A 26,662-nucleotide genomic window follows, 5' to 3' on the forward strand; every position below is an offset into this window, starting at 1 on the left:
CCGTACGTCATGTCATCTCATACCCATACCACATGTCATGTCATCTCATATCCATACCACACGTCATGTCATACCCATACCACATATCATGTCATACCTATACCACATGTCGTGTCATACCCATACCACACATCATGTCATACCCAGGCCATATGTCATGCTCAAATTTAGAGATAAACATGTGGTTTCTGATTTGCAGGTTTGTTATCAGATAAATTCAATTCCTGGAAAATCTATATCGAACCTGATGATCTTAGCCTAGTTATAAGATTTTTTATTGAAGTTGTTCTGATAAATATTGATATTTATCTTGATATTTTTTTAAATGTGTCATCCATTCATGGCATCAGATGTTTATAAATGTATTTTTGAATTAAAATGTTTTCAAGAAAATTATTCTTTCGCAGTGAAAAAAAATAAAAAAATGTCTTTGATCCAAACTCATTTAACATGATTATGTTCAACAAGTCAGATTGCCGTCATGTTACCGAGGCAAGGGAGTTAACTGACTATGAATGTCCAGTTTCCACCTTTGCTGAACTAGGCTGGAATTATGGAGTTATATTTTGGCTGGACTAACGAGTCTATGCATATTCCAATCAAAATCTGTCGTTTGCAGGATTTGCAAAGCATGTCTAACGTCAACTAAAAACATCAACATATATTTTCCAAATATTCTCATGTTTTTAATCAAGTTACTCGCGTAATTTGATGCACTTTGTGAAGTAAGATCTGTGTTTTTACAATATAGATTGTGATTATTGTTCAGACCGTCTAAACTGGGCGCCACCAATTTGTTTGAAGCAAATGCAAGTCATCATGGTCATATGAGAGGTGAAATCTGATTGGTCAATAGGAGGGACATATAAGGGGCATAACTCGTAATAGCCACTGGTGGCGTTACAATAGAACCCAGGAATTCCAGCCTAGTTCGGCAACGGTGGAAACTGGATTTTTACCTGTTTACAGTCAGTTAGCTCCCTTGCATGGGGAAGATGGATTGCAGCACACACACACACATACATTCATTTTACAATGCCAATTGGAGAACAACATCATGAGTATGGATGCTGTTGATGAGATGAGACTGTCAACTTGCTGTATATTGTCATTCCTCAAGATATCCTCAGACACTATTAGGTTAATATCTATCTTTTATTCCTACACTGGACGTCGCATCAGGGTCTATTCATTATACAAAAGGGGGCGGTCGGGTAGCCTAGTGGTTAAAGCGTTCGCTCGTCACGCCGAAGACCCGGGTTCGATTCCCGACATGGGTACAATGTGTGAAACCCATTTCTGGTGTCCCCCGCCGTGATATTGCTGGAATATTGCTAAAAGCGGCGTAAAACCATACTCACTCACTCACTCATTATACAAAGGGGATCATTCATAAATGTTTTTTCCTGGCCCCATTGTGCATTGGAATCTGAGTGTCTCTCTGACCCAGCCTCTAGTGTTCCAGATTGTGTTGACCGAGTGTCTGTTGGAAGTCCAGGTTTGTTAGAGAAGATAGATAGGGTAATATGATGTATATTGTTGGACAATACTGTACCTTCAGCTCGTAAGTCCAGTTATATTAGAGAAGATAGATAGGGTAATTATGATATATATTGTCAGACAATACTGTACCTTCAGCTCGTACCAGGTTTTCACTGGAAATTATACAGATTATAGTTGTAACATTTCTTGACGAGGAAGTTTCCCATTTAATTTTTACATTCATCTTGATGGAGTTTCCTGGTGATGAATCATCTTCCGTGTCATGGCAGACATGGAGGAACTTTGTGTGAAGTGTTTGTTTGCTCAGCACAAGCTTTACTCAGACAAGCACTTTTGAAATATATTTTACTTTTCCTACAGATAATCATGATAATATTGTTGTTGCACTTCCTTATGTTTTTGTTACATGTTTGTTTCAAATCCTTATCAGCATTTATAAAAAATGTTAATAATAAACAGTGTTCCAAATAAATACAAAGTTAATGGGTCCATATCACAGCCACCATGTTAAACGTTCCAAATGGTTTGTTAAACGCCGCACTCAGCAATATTCTAGCTATATGACGGCGGCCTGTAAATAATTGAGTCTAGACCAGACAATCCAGTGATTGACAGGTGGTCATTATTACAGAAGGGGGCACCAGTTACGTAGAGTACGATGGTAACAGTAATCAGTGTTTCCATGTCTACTTTCTTCAAACATCAATACAAGACAGGTGCACCCTACCTCTGTAGGTGCCGAAATCCCCAGCTGTAATTACCAGCACGTTGAGGCTGAGCTGGAGAGACTGCTTGTATCACGGGATTAGTGCCATAGTTCTGTACACAGTTCACTCGCCAGAGGGATTTCTAACACATATGTTCCTTTAGTAAGGATTCTGCCCACATGTTTCCAATTGTTGATTGCCTGAATGTGTGTTATGATGGGTATCAGTGGATGTGGTGTGTTGTGATGGGTATCAGTGGATGTGGTGTGTTATGATAGGTATCAGTGGATGTGGTGTGTTATGATGGGTATCCCCGGATGTGGTGTGTTATGATAGGTATCAGTGGATGTGGTGTGTTATGATAGGTATCAGTGGATGTGGTGTGTTATGATGGGTATCCCCGGATGTGGTGTGTTATGATGGGTATCTCCGGATGTGGTGTGTTATGATGGGTATCAGTGGATGTGGTGTGTTATGATGGGTATCTCCGGATGTGATGTGTTATAATGGGTATCTCCGGATGTGGTCAGTTATGATGGGTGTCCCCCTTGATGTGGTGTAGGAACATGGCGTGTCCCTAACGGTGCTGCTGCAGTCCTACTGTCAGAGGAGTGTGTCAGCTTTGGTCAATCCAGTCTTTGTGAAGTCAATTGTCAAGTATCCTGTATATGAGCTCTGATTTCTACAGGTGTAGTAGAAACCTTTGGCCATATATAACTAGTCCGCAACTCATTGGTGGTTTATGAAAGTTGACTAGATTTTCTGAGAAACCAGCAGACTATTAGCCTTAACTCTCCCTAGTCTATGACCTTCCAGCGATAGAAAGTAACAGTTTTAGTCCACTAGTCCTTATAATGATAACATACGGCAAACCCCTTAAAAAAAGGTAAATTTCTTCTAGTCCTTATGATACCTTGACTATTGGGCACTACACATGCTATATGACAAGTGCCAGTTTTCTAACACTGCTACATGTATTGGACTGGCCTCTTTCACTAGGTTGACACACTGTGAGAAGTATTGCCCCCATAGAACAAGCAGTGGCTCTTTCAAATTTTGAGCTACACTTGAAGTGTGTCCTTACTGACGTGTTCCGAGCTACACTTGAAGTGTCCTTACTGACATGATCTGAGCTACACCTGAAGTATGTCTAAACTGACATGATCTGTGCTTTTCTTTGCCTCTGTTTCCCAATCTTGCCGTACGTCTGACCCGTGTGTTCTGTCTTCCAGCTGCCCTCCACGCACCTTCCTACCAGCTCTGTGCCGCATCTTCCTGGATGAGTGTGCCCCAGACAACGTGCTGGAAGTGACGGCCCGTGCCATCACCTACTACCTGGACGTCTCCGCTGAGTGCACTCGCAGAATCGTGGCTGTAGATGGCGCCATCAAGGCTCTGTGCAACCGGCTGGTTGTTGCCGAGATGTCCTCCCGCACCAGCAAGGACCTGGCCGAGCAGTGTATCAAAGTACGTAGACTCTGCCTTCCTTCCACACGTGACAGATCACAACCATATTCATATAGCAGTGTATCAAAGTACGTAGACTCTGCCTTCCTTCCACGTGACAGATCACAACCATATTCATATAGCAGTGTATCAAAGTACGTAGACTCTGCCTTCCTTCCACGTGACATATCACAACCATATTCATATAGCAGTGTATCAAAGTACGTAGACTCTGCCTTCCTTCCACTTGACAGATCACAACCATATTCATATAGCAGTGTATCAAAGTACGTAGACCCTGCCTTCCTTCCACGTGACAGATCTCAACCATATTCCTCACAACATGACCGTGTCTAAATTCATCTAGTTTTAGAATTACAGTGCTTGACAGTAATTCCTACATTTGAACCAGATGTTGTTTGGAGATAGTAAGGATGCTGTTTGGAGACAGTAATGATGTTGTTTAGAGACAGTAAGGATGTTGTTTGGAGCCAGTAAGGATGTTGTTTAGAGACAGTAGGGATGTTGTTTGGAGATAGTAAGGATGTTGTTTGGAGCCAGTAAGGATGTTGTGGGTCTTGTGAACTTTTGTTCACATTTTATTTAACGATATGGTCACAGTGATTTTACTCGGAATATATGTCAAGGACATTCTCTTCATGATTTTATCACTTTTTTTGAGAGGGCATTGTTCCACATCATTGCAAATTTTGACTGAACTTTTAGGAATTTTTTTGACAGCCTGAGTCCACGAATTTGATCTAATCTGAAACCTAGGAGGAGGACATTTAACTTTTATACTTAATTAATGAGATGTTGTTTACTTGTGTGTGCAGGTCCTGGAGTTGATCTGTACTCGAGAGTCGGGTGCAGTGTTCGAGTCTGGCGGGCTGAACTGTGTCCTGACCTTCATCCGTGAGCATGGCTCCCAGGTACACAAGGACACCCTCCACTCCGCCATGTCCGTCGTGTCCCGGCTGTGTGGCAAGATGGAGCCCCAGGACACCTCGCAGGAGACGTGTGTAGAGTCTCTGTCTACCCTGCTGGAGCACGACGACCAATACGTGAGTCGCCTCCCCTTACATCTGTACATCCAAGCTCCTCAGAGATATTCCATTCGCGGAGCTCCCAATTGTGACAGGTGACCACAACCATGCTTGGAGTTGATTTCGCAACCGACGGACCGTTGTGTTAACAAACAAGCGATGACTGCCATGATGCCGAATACACTTACGCTGACTAAATTATTTTCTGTGTTTGTCAATTTGAATTTCTATTTCATTTCCACTATCATGTAATTGGTATAGTAAGAATGTAAGGGGTGATTTTCTGTTCGTCTGCGATCTCGAACCAATTTGATCAAACAAACAAGAAGTTAAATTCATCTGGGAAATATGGTCAGTCGTAAACTTTTTCAAAATTCACAATGATGGCATGACGAAAGACATAAACAAAAGTATAAACGCTACTCCATTTGGGGTTAGAGGGCAAATTTCTTGTAATTGCCGTGCCCACACTGGTGGCAGCGATGTTACCGAGAGTGTAACAAAGATGTCACGCGCTGGGAAGGAGCTTGCTGTACATCACACACTGAGTAGTCTCCCCTTACATCTGTACGTCACAAAGTGAACGATACATGAGTAGTCTCCCCTTACATCTGTATGTCTCAAAGTGAACGATACATTAGTAGTCTCCCCTTACATGTGTACGTCACAAAGTGAACGATACATGAGTAGTCTCCCCTTACATCTGTATGTCTCAAAGTGACCAATGCGTGAATAATCTCCCCTTACATGTGTACATCATATGGTGAACAATATATGAGTATTCTCCTCTTCCAGTTATATATCATACATGATGAACCATACGTGAGTAGTCTCCCCATCATCATGTGTGTTTATCAAGTGATGTGAGATTGTCACTCTTGCTTGACAATGGTAAAAGGATCTATACTTAAACATCACATCATAATAGAATAAAGAAGTTGTCATCCATAAAATGTATTGTCTTTACTGACGTGTGGATGTGTTTTACAGGTTGCTGATGGAGCGCTTCGCTGCTTTGCCTCACTGGCTGACAGATTCACCCGACGTGGAATTGACCCTGCCCCCCTGGCCAAGCATGGTCTGATCCAGGAGCTCCTGCAACGCCTGCACCGCGTGGGGGAGGCGGGGCACAACGTCTCCCTCACCAGTACCCCGGGGACGGCTAACATGGCCGCCGAGTCCAAGTCCAGTCCCAGCATGTCAACTGTCATCAGTCTCCTGTCTACACTGTGTCGAGGATCTCCTGTCATCACCCACGACCTGCTGCGCTCAGAGTTGCCGGAAGCAGTGGAGAGTGGACTGAGAGGGGATGAGAGGTGAGCAGGGTGTCGACAGAGGGAGTAGAACAGAGATCAGGATGTCGGGGAGGGACTAGCGAGGGTGTGAAGGTGTCACAAGGAGTAGAGAGGAGATCAGGGTTTCGGAGGGAAAAGGGAGAAGAGGAGGTGTCGGGGAGGGACCAGTGTGGGTGTGAAGGTGTCAGGAGGAGTAAGGAGATCAGAGTGTCGGAGGGAATAGGGGGAAGTGGAGGTGTTAGGGAGGGACTAGCAAGGGTGTGAAGGTGTCGGGAGGAGTAAGGATATCAGAGTGTCGGAGGGAATAGGGGGAAGTGGAGGTGTTAGGGAGGGACTAGCAAGGGTGTGAAGGTGTCGGGAGGAGTAAGGATATCAGGGTGTCGGAGGGAATAGGAGGAAGAGGAGGTGTCGGGGAGGGACTAGCGTGGGTGTGAAGGTGTCGAGGAGGGACCAGCTCGGGTGTGAAGGTGTCAGGAGGAGTAAGGAGATCAGGGTGTCGGAGGGAATAGGGAGAAGAGGAGGTGTCGGGGAGGGACCAGCGTGGGTGTGAAGGTGTCGGGGAGGGACCAGCGTGGGTGTGAAGGTGTCGGGGAGGGACCAGCGTGGGTGTGGTGTCAGGAGGAGTAAGGAGATCAGGGTGTCGGAGGGAATAGGAGGAAGAGGAGGTGTCGGGGAGGGACTAGCGTGGGTGTGAAGGTGTTGGGGAGGGACTAGCGTGGGTGTGAAGGTGTCAGGAGGAGTAAGGAAATCAGTGTGTCGGAGGTGGAATTCGGGGTGCTGCCCTGGAGTAATTCATCATGTAGGTCGGGCGTTTTGTAGACTGACTGTGGTTTGCCTCTCAAACGTCATCAGATGCATGTCGCGGTACCTGAACCCTGAACAACCTGGCAACTACAGGACACATGGTGGGGGGGTCCTGGAGACATTAATCTTCTAATTATACCCCCTGCTGACAGCCATTAATCTGGTGCAGGCCGGACACTGGCTCATTAATTGCACAAAGTTATTTATAGCTTACAGTGGAAAGGAATTTGGAAACAAAATCGTGACAAGGAAACCTTTTGGTGGATCAGTGAATGGTAATAATAATAATAATAATAATAATAATAATAATAATAATAATAATAATATTGCGCTTTAATTCCGCATAACACAGGGGCAATCTCAAAGTGCTACATTATCCTTATCCCGGGCAGTGTATCAGTGTGCCCTTGATTTTCATGCTGAGCACCCAAACTGCCCGCGAGGCATTGGAAGGTTAGAAGTCACATGACCATCTCATCCTACTGGGTACCCTTTCACTGCTGGGTGAACGGAGGCATATTTCAAACAAACTCACTTACCAAAGGCAACAACACATTTACTACATGCGTGGAGCTACCAATATGTCAGTGTAGTCGGTGGCTTCAGTCCAAGTTCAAGCCTGAAACTGAGGTGATAACTAGGTGGACTAATTCAAGCCTGTTTTCGGAGTAAAGGCCGGCAGTGCAGGTGTATAGGGCCGGCAGTGCAGGTGTATCGGGCCGGCAGTGCAGGTGTATCGGGCCGGCAGTGCAGGTGTATCTGGCCGGAAGTGCAGGTGTATCAAGACTGCAGGCGACCTTCCACCGACCCCAAGGAAACCATAGATTGTGTGTCACTGGGCGTGCCATCTTATGAATGATTAATGTTCCTCATCTGCCCTTACTTTCTCTGCTATTGATTTAATTACAGTCAGTGATCAATAACATTAGGCTCAGTGTTTGTATACATTTACTACATCGGAGGTGGATTGGAGGCAACTCTGGTGAACCAAATGATGAGAACTTCGTGAAACTCTTTAAGTCTAACATAAGAAAAGGTCAAGCAGGTATTACAGGAGGATCAACTTGGTATCTGTTTCATGTAGAGAGAGATGTCCTATTGTCTTGGTAACTATGGTAACAGAACTTTGGGTACACCTTATTTATGTGAAACTGCATTTATATACATTGCAGGGTCTGACGCTTTCCCCTTAGCCCAAAGCTAGTAGATCTTAGACGAGTAAAAGCAAATGAAATGGTAGGGGTTGGATGGGGGTCACGGGGACTCACAGGTTTGCCATAATTATGATCTGCAGTAACTTGACATGTTTTAATCCCCAGATGGGGAGGGGGGTGTCCAGGGAGTCGGGAATGGACTGGAAAACCAAATATAGAATGTTGTAGGCAGTAACATTATCTGAGAGAGGATTTTCATATTTTGGACCCCTCCCTTTTAAAAATGCTGGATCCGCCATTGCTAACTCAGGTCATTCAATGGATGTGTTACCAGTGAAGTAAGTTATGCAGCAAATATAAATAATACTAGGTATCTAAAATTTGAAAGTACTTCTCTGTTCCATGTTCGATGCGTTGTGTTGCAGATGCTGCCTGGACACGATGAGGCTGGTGGACCTGCTGCTGGTGCTGCTGTTTGAGGGGAGGAAGGCGCTGCCCAAGACGGGCGTGTGTAGCATCACAAGTCGCCTGCCGGGGCTGAGGCGCACAGACAGTGCCGGAGAGAGGTCACACCGCCAGCTCATTGACTGTATACGAAGCAAGGACACTGACGCTCTCATAGACGCGATAGATAATGGTAAGATGTACCGAGAGCTCTGTCACTGGTAAAATCAAGTCTCAGCTGTGAACCCTTTTTGAAATGTTCAGACTCTTGAACCAGGAACATGATCAGTTTGTGTCAAATGATTGCTGGTTGGTAAGTGTGTCCAAAGGAAACCAAGATCCAGTCTTGATGGCTGTTCATCATCATCATCATCATCATCATCATCATCATCATTTAAATGTTTAGAAATTAGATACCACAAATAAAAGTTGCATGTACATGATGAAGTAGCATTCACGCACTCACTGTGGAAGATATCTCCTTGACAGGATTAAACTATCAGATATTCACTGCCAGAAGGTACTAAGGGAGGTAATAAGTGTTCACTTTGGTAATAGGATTGGTTCAAGAAGCATGGCAGTGATCCAGTGGAGGTATGATTCCGTGTCACTGACCTCTGTGTTTCCATCTCCAGGTTTTGAAGTCAACTTCATGGATGACGTGGGACAGACTCTCCTCAACTGGGCCTCTGCATTCGGAACCCAAGAAATGGTGGGTGTCTTGTAGGGCTGCAACGAATACACTGAGGCGAATACGATTCGTATCATGAATATAGGGTTACAAATACGAATATTAATTCACGAAATACTATAACAAAACAGTAGCTGAAGTATTACTTGTTATATTCAGTGAAACATTAACCACATAAATTATTTGACATGGTTTGTTAATTAATCATTTTTTATACTTTTATATACTTCACTTATCCAGGTAGTATCTGCTCAAATGTGACAATGACCAGTGACCACCATACTGTCAAATTAAATATTATAAGAGTTGTCTTTGAAGAAATCTATGCATATACCGTGTTCTTATTGATATTTTTAGGTAGAGGGTATGTAAATTGCATATTTATAAATAGACTGTGAAGATACAGGTCTTCAGCAACCCATGCTTGCCGTAAATCATGACTATGCTTGTCGTAAGAGGCAACTAACGGGATTGGTTGGTCAGGCTCGCTGACTTGTTGGTGCATGTCATCGATCTGAATTGCGTGGATCAATGCTCATTATACCAAACACTGGATTGTCTAGTCCCGACTCTATTATTTGCAGACTGCCGTCATATAGCTCGAATATTGCTGAGTGGGGAGTTAAACAACAAACCAACCAGCCAACCAAATATTCATAAATATTCGATTTCAGTTACCCCAAATAACGAATTCAATTCCTGAAGGGATACGGTTTGATTCACCGAATACACGAGTCAATTGTAACCATGGTAACAGCCTTAGTATCTTGCACGATGTGTTACTGACATTTGTAGGCCATGCAGACCTAACTCCCTGATCTCTGTGTTGACTGCTTGTGTTTCTGTTCAGGTGGAGTTCCTGTGTGAACGAGGAGCTGATGTCAACCGAGGCCTGCGCTCCTCCTCTCTCCATTATGCAGCCTGTTTTGGCAGACCACAGATTGTCAAAGTAAGATCACCATGTGATTCCTTCACCCTGGGTTGGGTGTCCCAGTGTTGACCACAGATTGTCAAAGTAAGATCACCATGTGATTCCTTCACCCTGGGTTGGGTGTCCCAGTGTTGGTTGTCAGTGGCAACTAGGTAGATCGGCCCCCAGTCGATAGCATGCTGAGGTGTGTTCAATGGGGACCTGGGGTAGAATATGTCTCCAGCACCCCATTGCTAGTTTCATGAGGCGACTTAATTGGAAACCTGTATGGAATTTTGGGTTAGATTTGGAACCTAGGAATTTATGCTGGGTGTAAGAGGCTAATGAATTAATTTGTGGTCTGACTCGGTGACTTGGTTGATGATAATAATGGTGCACATAATACAAATCACTGGATTGTCTGGTCCAGACTTCATTATTTACAGGCCACCGTCATGTAGCTGATATGTTTCTGAGTGTGTCATTAAGCAACAACAAACTCTCATGCATACAATGTCCCATTTGTCCTGTAGACGCTGTTGCGGTATGGAGCCAATCCCGACCTGCGTGATGAAGACAGCAAGACCCCGCTGGACAAGGCTCGTGAGAGGGGGGACGAGGGTCACAGGGAGGTCATCCAGATCCTGCAGTCGCCAGGTAAGTCAGTCAGCAGTCACATCTTGGTTGTACTCCCGGCTGTGGTCTGGGGTGTACTTCTGGGTGTACTCCCGGCTGTGGTCTGGGGTGTACTTCTGGGTGTACTCCCGACTGTGGTCTGGGGTGTACTTCTGGGTGTACTCCCGGCTGTGGTCTGGGATGTACTTCTGGGTGTACTCCCGGCTGTGGTCTGGGGTGTACTTCTGGGTGTACTCCCGGCTGTGGTCTGGGGTGTACTTCTGGGTGTACTCCCGGCTGTGGTCTGGGATGTACTTCTGGGTGTACTCCCGGCTGTGGTCTGGGGTGTACTTCTGGTTGAACTCCTGGCTGTGGTCTGGGATGTACTTCTGGTTGTACTCCCGGCCGTGGTCTGGGGTGTACTTCATGGTATACTCCCGGCTGTGGTCTGGGGTGTACTTCTGGTTGAACTGGCTGTGGTCTGGGATGTACTTCTGGGTGTACTCCAAACTGTGGTCTGGGATGTTCTTCTGAGTGTACTCCAGGCTGTGGTCTGGGGTGTACTTCTGGCTGTGGTCTGAGATGTACTTCTGGGTGTATTCCAGGATGTACTTCTGGGTGTACTCCCGGCTGTGGTCTGGGATGTACTTCTGGGTGTATTCCAGGGTGTACTTCTGGGTGTAGTGAATAAGGTAAACCTGATAATCAGTGAGCTCAGTGTCTGCCGTCGTGACATCCTGTGTTGTGTTGTGTTGTGTCTGACAGGTGAGTGGATGGTGCCCGTGAACCGAGAAGGCGCCCAGGCCACAACAGAAGGAGAGAAGGAGAAGAAGGAAGAGAACAGTGAATCGGAGCGAGTCGACTCGGCCGAGCCCAAGGGCGATCCTGAGGTGGCGCCACTATATGTGCAACGACTGCTACCTGTCTTCACACAAGTGTTCCACAGCTCCATGCTAGCCTCAGTCAGGTACGTGGGGGACACTCGTCTATAGCTATATGTCAGGTACGTGGGGGGACACTCGTCTATAGCTATATGTCAGGTACGTGGGGGGACACTCATCCACAGCTATATGTCAGGTACGTGGGGGACACTCGTCCGAAGCTATATGTCAGGTAGGGGGACACTCAACCACAGCTATATGTCAGTTAGAGGGGACACTATTCCACAGCTATATGTCAGGTAGGGGGGACACTATTCCACAGCTATATGTCAGGTACGTGGGGGGACACTCATCCACAGCTATATGTCAGGTAGGGGGGACACTCGTCTATAGCTATATGTCAGTTAGAGGGGACACTATTCCACAGCTATATGTCAGTTAGAAGGGACACTATTCCACAGCTATATGTCAGTTAGAAGGGACACTATTCCACAGCTATATGTCAGGTAGTGGGGACACTCGTCTATAGCTATATGTCAGGTAGGGGGGACACTATTCCACAGCTATATGTCAGTTAGAGGGGACACTTTTCCACAGCTGTATGTCAGTTAGAGGGGACACTATTCCACAGCTTTATGTCAGGTAGGGGGGACACTCATCTATAGCTATATGTCAGGTAGGGGGGACACTCATCCACAGCTATATGTCAGGTAGGGGGGACACTCGTCTATAGCTATATGTCAGTTAGAGGGGACACTATTCCACAGCTATATGTCAGTTAGAAGGGACACTATTCCACAGCTATATGTCAGTTAGAGGGGACACTATTCCACAGCTATATGTCAGGTAGGGGGGACACTCGTCTATAGCTCTATGTCAGTTAGGGGGGACACTCGTCTATAGCTATATGTCAGGTAGGGGGGACACTCGTCTATAGCTATATGTCAGGTAGGGGGGACACTCGTCCACAGCTACTGTATTTTCTTGAGTATAGTGCGCACCAATGTATAATGCGCACCCCCCTCTAGCGGGTTCAGTATTTTGGAAAAAAAGAAATTTGAATATTATGCGCAGAAAAAAATTACACCGCACCCCTTCAGTGAAGTCCGGCAAACGAACAGGTGATGAGAAACTTTGTCAGTACAAATTTGAAATTTGAGATAAAAAATCCCCAGACATGTTGATTTACCGTTTAAATTGTATTTTTTGTTCAGCTAGGCATTGTTTTATATCCAGGGATTAAGATTACCTTGTGTATTTTCTCGTACACTAAGCAGAACACAGCCATCAGCTGTACACACGTTTTCTTGGAATCTACCGGTGATTTGGTCAAAACACACCCAATGATATAACTTTACAGGATTTTAATGCAAGGATCGGCAAAAGTTGTATCTGAAACTAATTTTTTTATCAGGAATAATATATTCCAATATCTTGTTAATTTAGATGCAGCTTTTACTAAACATATTTAAAATCATAATAACCCTAAGCGAAGCAGCTGATCGCTATTGCCGGATATTATTTTTTACATGGAACCAGTCTGACCAGTCACCGTCAAGGCTCCCGTGCACGTGATTGCGTGATCGCGAGAATTATGTCTTGACATAGAATCGTCCAACAAAAACAAATATGACTTTTAACGAATCAAAGTATGGCATTTATGATATATGTATCCATTCTCTATCAACTAAAGTTCGTTTCAAGGCGTCAGTAGCGGTAATCTGACCGTGGTTGCTGTTAATAACGGTGAGTTGTGCAATCTTCCGATCTCTTCACACACAATTTCGCCGAAATTAATTCAAACAATATTAAAATGAATTTTGAATAAAGTTAATTAAATAAGTCCAGATAAACAAAGAACACTTTTTATAGCCAGACAGTGTAATTACATGAATGATTTGCGAACTTCAGTATGGATTTGTTGACATGGTATTTCCGGTGTTACGTGCTCACGGTGATGTCTTTCCATGGGGGGAAAAACATCAAAACTCATTAATTTGTGTATAATGCGCACCCCCTTCTACACAGCTGTGTTTTTTGGAAAAAAAGTGTGCACTATACTCAAGAAAATATGGTATGTGTCAGGTACGTGGGGGACTCTCTTCCACAGCTATGTGTCAGGTAGGGGGGACACTCGTCCACAGCTATATGTCAGGTAGGGGGGACACTCTTCCACAGCTATATGTCAGGTAGGGGGAACACTCTTCCATAGCTATATGTCAGGTAGTGGGGACACTCTTCCACAGCTATATGTCAGGTAGGGGGACACTCTTCCATAGCTATGTGTCAGGTAGTGGGGACACTCTTCCACAGCATTATGTCAGGTACGTGGGGGACACTATTCCACAGCTATATGTCAGTTAGAGGGGACACTATTCCCACAGCTATGTGTCAGGTACGTGGAGGACACTCTTCCACAGCTATATGTCAGGTACGTGAGGTACACTCGTCCACAGCTATATGTCAGGTACGTGGGGGACATTCGTCCACAGCTATATGTCAGGTAGGGGGGACACTCATCCACAGCTATATGTCAGGTAGGGGGGGACACTCATGCATAGCTATATGTCAGGTACGTGGGGGACACTCGTCCACAGCTATATGTCAGGTATGTGGGGGACGCTCGTCCATAGCTATATGTCAGGTACGTGGGGGACACTCGTCCATAGCTATATGTCAGGTACGTGGGGGACGCTCGTCCATAGCTATATGTCAGGTACATGGGGGACACTCATCCATAGTTATATGTCAGGTACGTGGGGGACACTCATCCACAGCTATGTGTCAGGTATGTGGGGGACACTCGTCCATAGCTATATGTCAGGTACATGGGGGACACTCATCCACAGCTATATGTCAGGTATGTGGGGGACTCTCGTCTATAGCTATATGTCAGGTACGTGGGGGACACTCGTCCACAGCTATGTGTCAGGTAGGGGGGACACTCATCCACAGCTATGTGTCAGGTATGTGGGGGACACTCGTCCATAGCTATATGTCAGGTACGTGGGGGACACTCGTCCATACCTCCATGCTAGCCTCAGTCAGGTATATGGGGGACACTCGTCCATGGCTATGTGTCATGTAGGGGGGACACTCGTCCATGGCTATGTGTCAGGTAGAGGGAGACACTCGTCCATAGTTCCATGCTAGCCTCAGTCAGGTACGTGGGGGACACTCGTCCATAGCTATATGTCAGGTAGGGGGGGAACACTCGTCCACAGCTATATGTCAGGTAGGGGGGACACTCATCCACAGCTATGTGTCAGGTATGTGGGGGACACTCGTCCATAGCTATATGTCAGGTACATGGGGGACACTCGTCCATACCTCCATGCTAGCCTCAGTCAGGTATATGGGGGACACTCGTCCATGGCTATGTGTCATGTAGGGGGGACACTCGTCCATGGCTATGTGTCAGGTAGAGGGAGACACTCGTCCATAGTTCCATGCTAGCCTCAGTCAGGTACGTGGGGGACACTCGTCCATGGCTATGTGTCAGGGAGGGGAACACTCGTCCACAGCTATGTGTCAGGTAGGGGGAGACACTCGTCCATAGCTATGTTTTAGGTACGTGGGGGACACTCGTCCTTAGGTATGTGTCAGGTAGGGGGATACTTGTCCATAGCTATATGTCAGGTAGGGGGGGGACACTCGTCCATAGCTATGTGTCAGTTAGAGGGGACACTCTTCCACAGCTATGTGTCAGGTAAGAGGGACACTCATCCACAGCTATGTGTCGGGTAAGGGGGACACTATTCCACAGCTATATGTCAGTTAGAAGGGACACTATTCCACAGCTATATGTCAGTTAGAGGGGACACTCTTCCACAGCTATATGTCAGGTAGGGGGGACACTCTTCCACAGCTATGTGTCAGGTAAGGGGGACACTATTCCACAGCTATATGTCAGTTAGAAGGGACACTATTCCACAGCTATATGTCAGTTAGAGGGGACACTATTCCACAGCTATATGTCAGGTAGGGGGGACACTCTTCCACAGCTATGTGTCAGGTAGGGGGGACACTATTCCACAGCTATATGTCAGGTAGGGGGGACACTCTTCCACAGCTATGTGTCAGGTAGGGGTGACACTATTCCACAGCTATGTGTCAGGTAGGGGGAACACTCGTCCATAGCTGTAAGTCAGGTAGGGGGAAATATTATTAAACAGTTACATACTGGTCTCAGGCAGGTGGGGTACTTCAATTCTCTGATTATGTCAGGTAGCGCACATGCCATTTGTTCAGGTAATAATGAAGTGTAACAATGTGTTTGTTGCAGGAAAGCCAGCTTGTCTCTGATCCGCAAGATGCTGCACTATATGGGGGCCCCCTTGCTGGACGAGATGTGTGGGCCGGAGTTCACCTCCCCCAACTTTGCTTCATCGCTCACTGAAGTCCTTGCCACCGTCCTCGACACAGAGGTAAGACCTGACCCCATCAGCAAGAGAGAAACTGTTTCTAGTTGACAGTAAATATGGTTGACAGGGAGATAAAATGACTGCAAATATGTATTCTCATGATCTAAAATGGTTAAATTCATGAAGGATTATTTGTAACTCTGCCCTAGACTGAACCCCTGCCCCCAGACGTATCTCTGCCACCACACTGTAACTGCACCCAAGACTGTCTCCCCCCCCCCCCTCCCGTCTGTATCATTGCAGAGTGTAAACCCCACTCCCCAAACACTGTGTCCCCTCCCCCAGACTCTAAAGCCCCCTCGCCTCCCCAAGACTGTTTCCCTCCAAACTGTATCCTCGCCCCCAGACTATATACCTACACCCAGACGTTTTCTTCTCTCCAAAACTGTGTATCCCCACCCAAGACTGTATCCCCACCCAAGACTGTATTCCTGCCCTCACTTTAACTTCTCCCCCGAACTGTGTATCCTCCCCCAGACTGTATCCCCACCCAAGACTGTATTCCTGCCCCCAGACTTTATCCTCTCCCCCAAACTGTGTATCTTCCCCCTCCCCGAGATTGTATTCCCACCCCGAGATTGTATTCCCACCCCCAGATTGTATTCCCACCCCCAGGTTGTATTCCCACCCCCAGATTGTATTCCCACCCCCAGATTGTATTCCCACCCCCAGATTGTATTCCCACCCCCAGGTTGTATTCCCACCCCCAGATTGTATTCCCACCCCCAGATTGTATCCCTACCCCCAGCCAGTATACCCCCACCGTTTCACTCCCTCTACATCTGTGTCCAGGACGATGACGATGGTCACTACACAGTGCTGCAGATCACACAAGACCTCATGCAGAAGGGACAGAGCACCTTCCTGGAACACTTCGCTCGCCTTGGACTGTTTGGCCGTGTCCTCGGACTGGCTGGTCCACCGCCTGAGGAAGATGAGACTGTAGTGAAAGCCAAGGATGAGAAGGTAGGGTACATGCAGTGAATTATCAGGTTTTGAAAATAAAGATTATGATTTTAGAAGGTTTTGTAATTCACAGGATTTTGCCGCTAAAAGTTCCAAAGATTAAGGTACTGTAAGTCGCCTGCATGAACATTGTTCATTGTTCCGCGATGTTTGTCTCACAGCCACAGTGTACATTCAAACTGACCAAAGTGACTTTGAAGTGGGCTCATTTTGATATATTACGGGAGAGACAGTGTTGATGTTGATGTGTTGTGTGTTGTGTGTCGATGTGTCTGTGATGTATCTGTGTTGATGTTGTGTGTTTTTGCCTTCAGTTCTGCATCAAAGAGGAGGAAGAGGCCGTGGTGGAGGATGCTCGGGAGATCGTGCAGGGGAAGCCCTACCATTGGCGGGACTGGTGCATTGTGCGCGGCCGCGACTGCCTCTACCTGTGGAGCGACGCTGCCGCCCTGGAACTCTCCAACGGCAGTAACGGCTGGTTCCGCTTCATCCTGGACAGCAAACTGGCCACCATGTACTCCAGCGGCAGCCCAGAGGGGGGCTCCGATAGCTCAGGTGAGGGTGGGGCACGGTGGTGTCCATTTGTCCTTCTTTCATTAAATGTTATCAGATTTTAATAACTGCAGTGTACGAGTTAGGCATCTTTAATACAGGTCTTGTTGTGCCCTAGGTGGAGTATATTGTAACCATGGTAACTGATGGAATATGAATTGAAGTGTCTAAAATACATCGTTCATGTGTACAGAGAACCGCGGGGAGTTCCTAGAGAAGCTGCAGCGAGCTCGCAGTCAGATCAAGGCGGGCACCCCCAGCCAGCCTATCATGACCCACCAGTGCGCCAACCGGCTGGTGGTCGGGAACTGGGCACTCACATGCAAGAAGGAGGGCGAGGTCCAGATCCACAACTCAGACGGCCAACAGGTAGGTGGCCACAAGGGGGCGCTGTGTGCTGTGGAGACACTAGATAGGGGACGATGGTCAGAATTACTAAATGTACCACTAGGGGAAGGCAGCTATCAATGTGCTGTGTGGACAGTAGGTAGGGGACGATGGTCAGAATTACTAAATGTACCACTAGAGGAAGGCAGCTATCAATGTGCTGTGGAGACAGTAGGTGAGCAGAGTTGAACCATTCGTTGTGGCATGTACGGATTGAGCTGCTGACAATGAAGGTTGATTTCCAAATATTGTTCATTATGTACTGATGTGGGTTAGTTTCTGTTGTGTTTGTGTAACAATTTTGATTCAATTTGTTGAAATCAGTTTGACATACATTTAATTATGAACAATCTGTTTGGAAATTGTCATGTATGTATATACCGCTCTCTTGGTCCGGTTCTTGTTTCTGGAATGTGCTCGTATCAAAAATCTTTTTTTTTCAGGCCACAATATTACGAGAAGATCTTCCTGGGTTCATCTTTGAATCAAATCGCGGCACCAAACATTCGTTCACTGCGGAGACGTCACTCGGACCTGAGTTTGCCGTGGGCTGGGGAGGCAAGAAGAGCAAGAAACTAAGATCAAAAGTAGACGCCATTAGGTCGAAGGTGGGTGACATTTGAAGAAGTCTTGTAACATCCTATATCACCTCCTTGAAGTCAAAGCCTCTTTGCTTGTTGAGAAAATATTATCACATTAAGATGTTTACAACAATTTGTTTCTTTTACCCTTCTTGCATCATGGGAGGAGTTCAGATGCACTACTTTGCCCCACCTATCGAGGTGGGGTGTTTAACCCCTGGGGTCAATTTTAAAGAACATGTTTATATGACAAATTGACCCCTCAGGGTACATTTTGCGTCGGAGGTATATGTGTGCTTGTAAACCAGGCTTACTGATATCAATGAAAACAATGATAATCCCTTACAATATGTCTTCCTCTCCCCATTAGGTGAAGAGTTTAGCTCGAGAGTTGTATGAAGATTACTTCAAGGCCGCGGAGGCCACACCGAGGGGCGTTGTTGCCAAGCTGTGCGGGATCGTTCAACAGTTGGAATCTTCCTGTGCAAAACAGATCAGTCAGATCAAGGTAAGGGAGATAACCCACTCACATTCTGGAGTCCATAGATGCCATCATTATAGGTTATATGTATTACAATTATTATTAAATGTTAAGTATGCAAATACACATCTCATGAATATGGATTACTCAGTAACCTTTATGTCAAGAAAACCCTTTGGGTAGGCTTAAGTTTGTTTGAACTTCAATAAAACTACAAATTATTTTTACCATTTTGATCACAAAGATGTTGCAAGACATAGCCAGAACCAAGAAGGAGGTTTTCAGTGTCATGTCGGCATATTGTGCCAGCTTCTACATGCCAGTCACAAACGTAGTTATGTGGGTTCCCATCCCAGATTCGGCAGCCTTCTGATTGCTGAATGTCATCCCATCCGGGGGATGCACCAAGGTGGTGACATCTAGGGTCTGCAGCACTTCCGACTCCGCCCTGTTTTAAGTGGAACTGAATCACTGTTGTTACCTAACTCTCTTCATTATGATTGTTGTGTTTGTGCAGTGTACAAATGGAGACGTGACATGGCGGCAGGAGATGCGCAGTGCGCTGGAGGAGTTGGTGTCGCTGCTGAAGGATGAGCACACCATCTCCTCCTTCGAACTTTACAGTAGTGGCCTCGTCCAGACCATGCTCAACGTCCTCAACAACGTAAGTACTGACATCTGTAGACCTCATTGTGGCATGAAGCATGACTTGGAGTTGTGTACAGGCGACACGTCCACTCTACAACCTGAACCACTATTCTAACAGCCGATGTATTAGGTAAACATACTAGACAAGATGTTGATGTGAAGTGCTAGCTGTACCTCCCTCCCTCCTTCTCTTCCTTTGTAACACAGCCGCCTCCATGGTCTTGTGGTAGAGCATCCACCCGGAGAGCGGAAGGTCCGGGGTTTGATCACCAGCCGCGTCATACCAAAAGAGGTTAAAAGATGGTACTTGTTGTTACCCTGTCTGGCGCTCGGCATAAAGGGGCTAAAACAAGGACTGGTCGGCTTGGAGTCAGTACACTGTGTCTGAGTGGGGTATTCATGTTAAACTGCAGCATGGTATCTCAGTGAGCTAGCACTATTAATCGGCATCAGTTCGGACTAGTACAAGCAGCCACGCAAACACGTGCATGCACGTCGCTATATAAGGGCAATAATCTTGGACGCGACGTTAAACCCATTTCACCTCACCTCACCTCACCTCACCTCACCTCACCTCCTTCGTTACACTAACACAGTCATCAGTAAACAGATGTACAATCTGTGCACATGGTTACTGTGTGTTGGTTTTCTACTCCTCAGAACATAGAAGATATTCAGACCAAGGAGAGCAAGAAGAGGACTAAAGATAGAATAAACATCTTCAAGACGGTCTTTCACGAAAAGGAGAGGTAGGCAACCCTGAAGTTTTTTCTGAGTCAAATTAATTGTACTTGTACAAGTTGTTTTTTGAAGAGAACTGTGTAATGAGTGTGCTTCACCGTTCCTGTGTATGTTAATACATGTGATTGATGGGGAATTTCTTTGTTTCAAGACTGACTGAGGACGGGTAAGACTTGTCTCACTCTCTCCCTGCTGTCTTCTCCTTGTATGGCAGTAGGACATTTCAGTATTGATACTTCCTGTACTGTTCCGTTATTTCATCTCCTTTAGTTTGATGCTTGCATTCCAGTATTCAGTACTGCGCATGTTGTCAGATTCTGTACCATTACTCCACATCTTCTGTCGTGTCTGGAATACCTTATGTTTGTGTCAATACATCTTCTCTCTTGCTTGCTTCTATATAAAGAAAACATTTATGACTGATACATTACACTACTAGTATAGAAGTTAGTTATAGTTAGACCATTGCTCATGTAGTTCATCCAGATCGGATCGGACATTTTAGTTCAACTGCAAGATGTAGACTTCAGAATGGTCAAACCTGTGCTGTTATCAGGGTCCTTGTTGACTGGAGCTCTCTGCTGAGTAGTGATACAACTGTGGCAGGAGAACTGTCATTCTACTCACTGACTGCATGTTGCAAGTGTATTGATATCAGACACACACACACACACACACACACACACACACACACACACACACACACACACACACACACACACACACACACACAGCATATGTGTGGGGATAGAGTCATCATGTCTGTCTGTCTGTCCAACATCCGTCCGTATTTTGTTTCCACAGTGTAATTTAAACATTTTTAATCAAAACTTAGTACATGTATTAACCAGGGGCTGAAGTGGTGCCTTTTGTGGGAGATGGGGGGTTTTGTCATCTTCTGATGACTCTTGTTGGCAATAGTTCCCTTTTTGTTGTGTCCAAGAGTCCATGACGAGGTGACGTCACAAATCTATTGTGGTGGTTTGATGTGATATGTGTTTATCCAGTGTCGCTCCAGCAATCCAGTTGACGAGGAAACTCATCTCGGCACTGGAGTCCATCGAGAAGCTGCCGGTGTTTACATACGACCTGCCAGGGTCTGGGTACGGACTGCAGGTAAGACAAGGTGCCTACCCACTGTGGGAGCTTGTTAGTGTAGAGTGAGGTCGCCTAGAGACAGTGCTTGGTAGAGTAAGGGAGCCTAGAGACAGTGCTTGGTAGAGTAAGGGAGCCTAGCCTAAAGACAGTGCTTGGTAGAGTGATGGAGCTTAAAGACAGTGCTTGGTAGAGTGAGGGCGCCTAGAGACAGTGCTTGGTAGAGTGAGGGAGCCTAGAGACAGTGCTGGTAGAGTGAGGGAGCCTAGCCTTAAGACAGTGCTTGGTAGAGTGATGGAGCCTAGAGACAGTGCTTGGTAGAGTGATGGAGCCTAGAGACAGTGCTTGGTAGAGTGATGGAGCCTAGAGACAGTGCTTGGTAGAGTGATGGAGTCTAGAGACAGTGCTGGGTAGAGTGAGGGAGCCTAGAGACAGAGCTTGGTAGAGTGATGGAGCCTAGAGACAGTGCTTGGTAGAGTGATGGAGCTTAAAGACAGTGCTTGGTAGAGTGATGGAGCCTAGAGACAGTGCTTGGTAGAGTGATGGAGTCTAGAGACAGTGCTTGGTAGAGTAAGGGAGCCTAGCCTAAAGACAGTGCTTGGTAGAGTAAGGGAGCCTAGCCTAAAGACAGTGCTTGGTAGAGTGATGGAGCTTAAAGACAGTGCTTGGTAGAGTGATGGAGCCTAGAGACAGTGCTTGATAGAGTGAGGGAGCCTAGAGACAGTGCTGGGTAGAGTGAGGGAGCCTAGAGACAGTGCTTGGTAGAGTGATGGAGCCTAGAGACAGTGCTTGGTAGAGTGAGGGCGCCTAGAGACAGTGCTTGGTAGAGTAAGGGAGCCTAGAGACAGTGCTTGATAGAGTGAGGGAGCCTAGAGACAGTGCTTGGTAGAGTGATGGAGCCTAGAGACAGTGCTTTGTAGAGTAAGGGAGCCTAGCCTAAAGACAGTGCTGGGTAGAGTGAGGGATCCTAGAGACAGTGCTGGGTAGAGTGAGGGATCCTAGAGACAGTGCTGGGTAGAGTGAGGGATCCTAGAGACAGTGCTTGATAGAGTGAGGGAGCCTAGAGACAGTGCTTGGAGATAATGCACACGCTGACAGACCTCAGTCTGGATTTTCGTTCCTTTGAAATACTGTTTGTATCCTTGAATAATCTCCAAAGTTGCAAACTTAGTGTTGACCACCGGTCCAGACAGATAGGATTTGTGCAACAGTTGGAAGATGTCGTGGTTGTAGGTGTCTCACACAGCTGTTTTCTGTAGATATTAACAAGGAGGCTGAGGTTCAGGCTGGAGAGGTCAACAGGGGAGACTACTCTGATAGACAGAACCGGCCGCAGTCTGAAGATGGAGCCACTGACTACGGTGTCAGACCTGGAGAGATACTTGCTGAAAATGGTGAGCATCAGTCTGTCCAGGTGACAAAGAAATTTAAATCATAAATTGTCTGTGATTTTTTATTAAACACAAAATGATCTATGTATCACCCTGAAAGAAATAATGATGTGTTAGCTAGCTGTCTGTTGTATTGTGTACAGGTTGCTAAGCAATGGAATGACTGACTGTTGTATTGTCTACAGGTTGCTAAGCAATGGAATGCCCGACTGTTGTATTGTGTACAGGTTGCTAAGCAATGGAATGACTGACCGTTGTATTGTGTACAGGTTGCTAAGCAATGGAATGACTGACTGTTGTATTGTGTACAGGTTGCTAAGCAATGGAATGACTGACCGTTGTATTGTGTACAGGTTGCTAAGCAATGGAATGACTGACTGTTGTACTGTGTACAGGTTGCTAAGCAATGGAATGACTGACCGTTGTACTGTGTACAGGTTGCTAAGCAATGGAATGACTTACTTGTATTGTGTACAGGTTGCTAAGCAATGGTACGACTACGAGCGGGTGACCTTCAACTTTGTGAAGAAGTTGAAGGAGAATGACTGCCCCATTACGTTCGTCCACCAGCATGACTTTGATGAACACGGCCTCCTTTACTGGGTCGGCACCAACGCAAGGTAGGGACCACATGGTATCTTGAGACAAACAGTAAACACGTCATTATACAGCCAGGTGTAAGACACCAACGCAAGGTAGGGACCACATGGTATCTTGAGACTAACAGTAAACACGTCATTATGCAGCCAGGTGTAAGACACCAACGCAAGGTAGGGACCACATGGTATCTTCAGACAAACACTAAACACTTCATTATACAGCCAGGTGTAAATATATTCACAAAGGCTTAGCTTCCATGTTTCCTTGAGGCAGAGGGTTCCCAGAAATGTATCAACATTTAACATTTAATGTTCTCTGAGGATGAGAACTGTCCCCTAAATATAAAAAGTAGGTACATGAATGTTTTTTCCCATGAGACCATCATACCAAGGATGTATTTTAGGATAGATGTTTACTGAAGACATGCATTAATCACCTTACAAGTAGAAATGATGACCCAAAGTTGAGCATTAATCTCTGCTGCCAATAGGTAAAGTGGCCAATATCAAACTAAAGTAACTCTGAAAGTTGATTTACAGTTAGCAGATGCAAATGTTTTGTATTGGTCGAACATTTAGTAGTAACACTTTCGTGATAAATGTTGACACTTGTGTCAGCCAGAACTCTCTCTATGATAAAACTGTAAGATCGTCAGTCCTATACTTTCAATACGATGCCCGTAGCTCTAAGGTCACTTTGTGGAACAGGGCTTAGGTCTGCTTGTTTAATAATTGGACCAATCGGAATCTTTGTTTGTTCCAGAACTGCCTACGAGTGGGTGAACCCTGCTCAGTATGGCCTGGTGGTCGTCACGTCGTCCGAGGGCCGCAATCTGCCGTACGGCAAACTGGAGGACATACTGTGTAGGGACAGTGCTGCCCTAAACTGCCACACCAATGATGACAAGTATGTATATACACACCACACCAACGATGATGCTGATCATACATAGAGTACTTGTTGGTCATACACAAAGTACTGAGTGATCATACATAAAGTATTGGGTGATCATACACAAAGTACTTGGTGATCATAAATAAAGTACTGGGTGATCAAACATAAAATACTGGGTGATCATACATAAAGGATTGGGTGATCATATATAAAGTACTGGGTGATCATACATACAGTACTGGGTGATCATACATAAAGTACTGGGTGATCATACATAAAGTACTGGGTGATCATACACAAAGTATTGGGTGATCATACACAAAGTACTGGGTGATCATACATACAGTACTGGGTGATCATACATAAAGTACTGGGTGATCGTATATAAAGTATGGGGTGATCATATATAAAGTATTTGGTGATCATACATAAAGTACTGGGTGATCAAACATAAAATACTGGGTGATCATACATAAAGTATTGGGTGATCATATATAAAGTATTGGGTGATCATATATAAAGTATTGGGTGATCATACATAACATACTGGGTGATCATACATAAAGTACTGTGTGATCATACATTAAGTTCTGGGTGATCAGACATAAAGTATTGGGTGATCATACATAACATACTGGGTGATCATTCATAAAGTGATCATACATTAAGTTCTGGGTGATCAGACATAAAGTATTGGGTGATCATACATAACATACTGGGTGATCATACATAAAGTGATCATACATTAAGTTCTGGGTGATCAGACATAAAGTATTGGGTGATCATACATAACATACTGGGTGGTCATACATAAAGTACTGTGTGATCATACATTAAGTTCTGGGTGGTCATACTTAAAGTATTGGGTGATCATATATAAAGTATTGGGTGATCATATATAACGTATTGGGTGATCATACATAACATACTGGGTGATCATACATAAAGTACTGTGTGATCATACATTAAGTTCTGGGTGATCAGACATAAAGTATTGGGTGATCATACATAACATACTGGGTGATCATACATAAAGTACTGGGTGATCATACATAAAGTTCTGGGTGATCAGACATAAAGTATTGGGTGTTCACAAGGACATCTATGATCCATGGTTTTGTCAGCTCACACTCCTGGGTTTCACCACATTGTTGTACACATCTTTGACCTGCATCAGTCCAGGCTCTCCCCCCAACATTAGGCTGACACATTGATGTAACTGAAGTACTGTAGAGGCGTGATGCCCAGTTTTCACCCACCCACACATTACACGTCTACATTGCTGCTGACTGGTACTTGCAGGAAAGCGTGGTTTGCCATCGACCTGGGCGTGTGGATCATCCCAACGTGCTACACGCTCCGCCACGCCAGGGGATACGGAAAGTAAGTACACTCGCACTGACGTTTGTTGTTCTTTCTGTAACACTATTGTTAATTTACAATCCTCCACAAACCTGAACTTGTACTTTGACACCATAGTCAATGAATGTTACTTTCAGTGTATTGGCTGTCATAAGCTGAGCATAGCAGACTAAAAAGAAATGACCCAGATTGTGTCCAGATTTTTGCTAGTGTGAGGGTGATATCCCGGTGGTGCTGCTGTCTGCTGTGTCTTCGTCTTTAGAGGAGATGATGCTCTGGTTCAGTGAGAATGTGAACAGTTAAATATAGTCAAATGGCAAGTATTTGTGTCATTGAATATTCTTGCCAAATATCAGTGTTGAAGGGAGTTGGTCTGACCATGATATCATTAACTTTACAGATCGGCACTGCGCAACTGGAACTACCAGATGTCGAAGGATGGAATCACCTGGCAGACACTCTACCACCACACCGACGACTGCTCACTCAATGAACCAGGGTCAGTACACGAGTTGAAGATAATCATTTGTTGAATGAAGGCATTGTATCAGAGAAGCATGTCTAGAGCTTTGGATCGATGTTAAAACCATGGGGACCTGTGTAACCTCTGACCCTCTTTCAGATAACAGCCCGGTATTAGTCAGAAATGAAGTTGTTCATGGCCCAAAGGCTCCTTGTAACGTTGACATTGTTCACTTGTCGATCTCTGCCCCCTGGTGATTCTGTGAGTGAAAGGTGAAAAGTTCCACAGTGATGAAAAAGCATTGTAGTGTTATACACAAGCAATCATTTTGATGTTTTTGCCATTATGTATGGAGGGCTGTATGTGGCCTGTATGATGAATGGAGGGCTTTATGTGGCCTGTATGATGAATGGAGGGCTGGCTGTATGTGGCGTGTATGATGTATGGAGGGCTGTATGTGGCCTGTATGATGAATTGAGGGCTGTATGTGGCCTGTATTATGTATGGAGGGCTGTATGTAGCCTGTATGATGTATGGAGGGCTGTATGTGGCCTGTATGATGAATGGAGGGCTGTATGTGG

At 45.5% G+C, this 26,662-nt stretch overlaps 1 protein-coding gene across 4 annotated transcripts in view; it reads left to right on the forward strand.

The window, feature by feature from the left end:
- The window catches only part of LOC139441672 (E3 ubiquitin-protein ligase HECTD1-like), a 74,567-nt gene that overhangs the window by 19,312 nt on the left and 28,593 nt on the right, over positions 1-26,662 (forward strand). For 2 of the 4 annotated variants that reach the window (XM_071222474.1, XM_071222476.1), the window contains exons 2-24: positions 3,443-3,677; positions 4,493-4,720; positions 5,693-6,018; positions 8,381-8,592; positions 9,035-9,111; positions 9,941-10,039; positions 10,534-10,657; positions 11,381-11,582; positions 15,782-15,923; positions 16,713-16,886; positions 17,201-17,441; positions 17,632-17,807; positions 18,269-18,433; positions 18,777-18,914; positions 19,405-19,551; positions 20,196-20,284; positions 20,428-20,442; positions 21,284-21,392; positions 22,631-22,765; positions 23,240-23,382; positions 24,125-24,268; positions 25,559-25,639; positions 26,019-26,117. In XM_071222474.1, coding sequence (XP_071078575.1) covers positions 3,443-3,677; positions 4,493-4,720; positions 5,693-6,018; positions 8,381-8,592; positions 9,035-9,111; positions 9,941-10,039; positions 10,534-10,657; positions 11,381-11,582; positions 15,782-15,923; positions 16,713-16,886; positions 17,201-17,441; positions 17,632-17,807; positions 18,269-18,433; positions 18,777-18,914; positions 19,405-19,551; positions 20,196-20,284; positions 20,428-20,442; positions 21,284-21,392; positions 22,631-22,765; positions 23,240-23,382; positions 24,125-24,268; positions 25,559-25,639; positions 26,019-26,117 — 3,501 coding nt within the window. The remainder of the gene's footprint in view (positions 1-3,442; positions 3,678-4,492; positions 4,721-5,692; positions 6,019-8,380; positions 8,593-9,034; positions 9,112-9,940; positions 10,040-10,533; positions 10,658-11,380; positions 11,583-15,781; positions 15,924-16,712; positions 16,887-17,200; positions 17,442-17,631; positions 17,808-18,268; positions 18,434-18,776; positions 18,915-19,404; positions 19,552-20,195; positions 20,285-20,427; positions 20,443-21,283; positions 21,393-22,630; positions 22,766-23,239; positions 23,383-24,124; positions 24,269-25,558; positions 25,640-26,018; positions 26,118-26,662) is intronic. The other 2 variants (XM_071222475.1, XM_071222477.1) reach the window with 1 other exon arrangement.

Source organism: Haliotis cracherodii, unplaced genomic scaffold (assembly GCF_022045235.1).
Source record: "Haliotis cracherodii isolate W230 unplaced genomic scaffold, xgHalCrac1.p SCAF_42, whole genome shotgun sequence".
Taxonomy (NCBI): Eukaryota; Metazoa; Mollusca; class Gastropoda; order Lepetellida; family Haliotidae; genus Haliotis; species Haliotis cracherodii.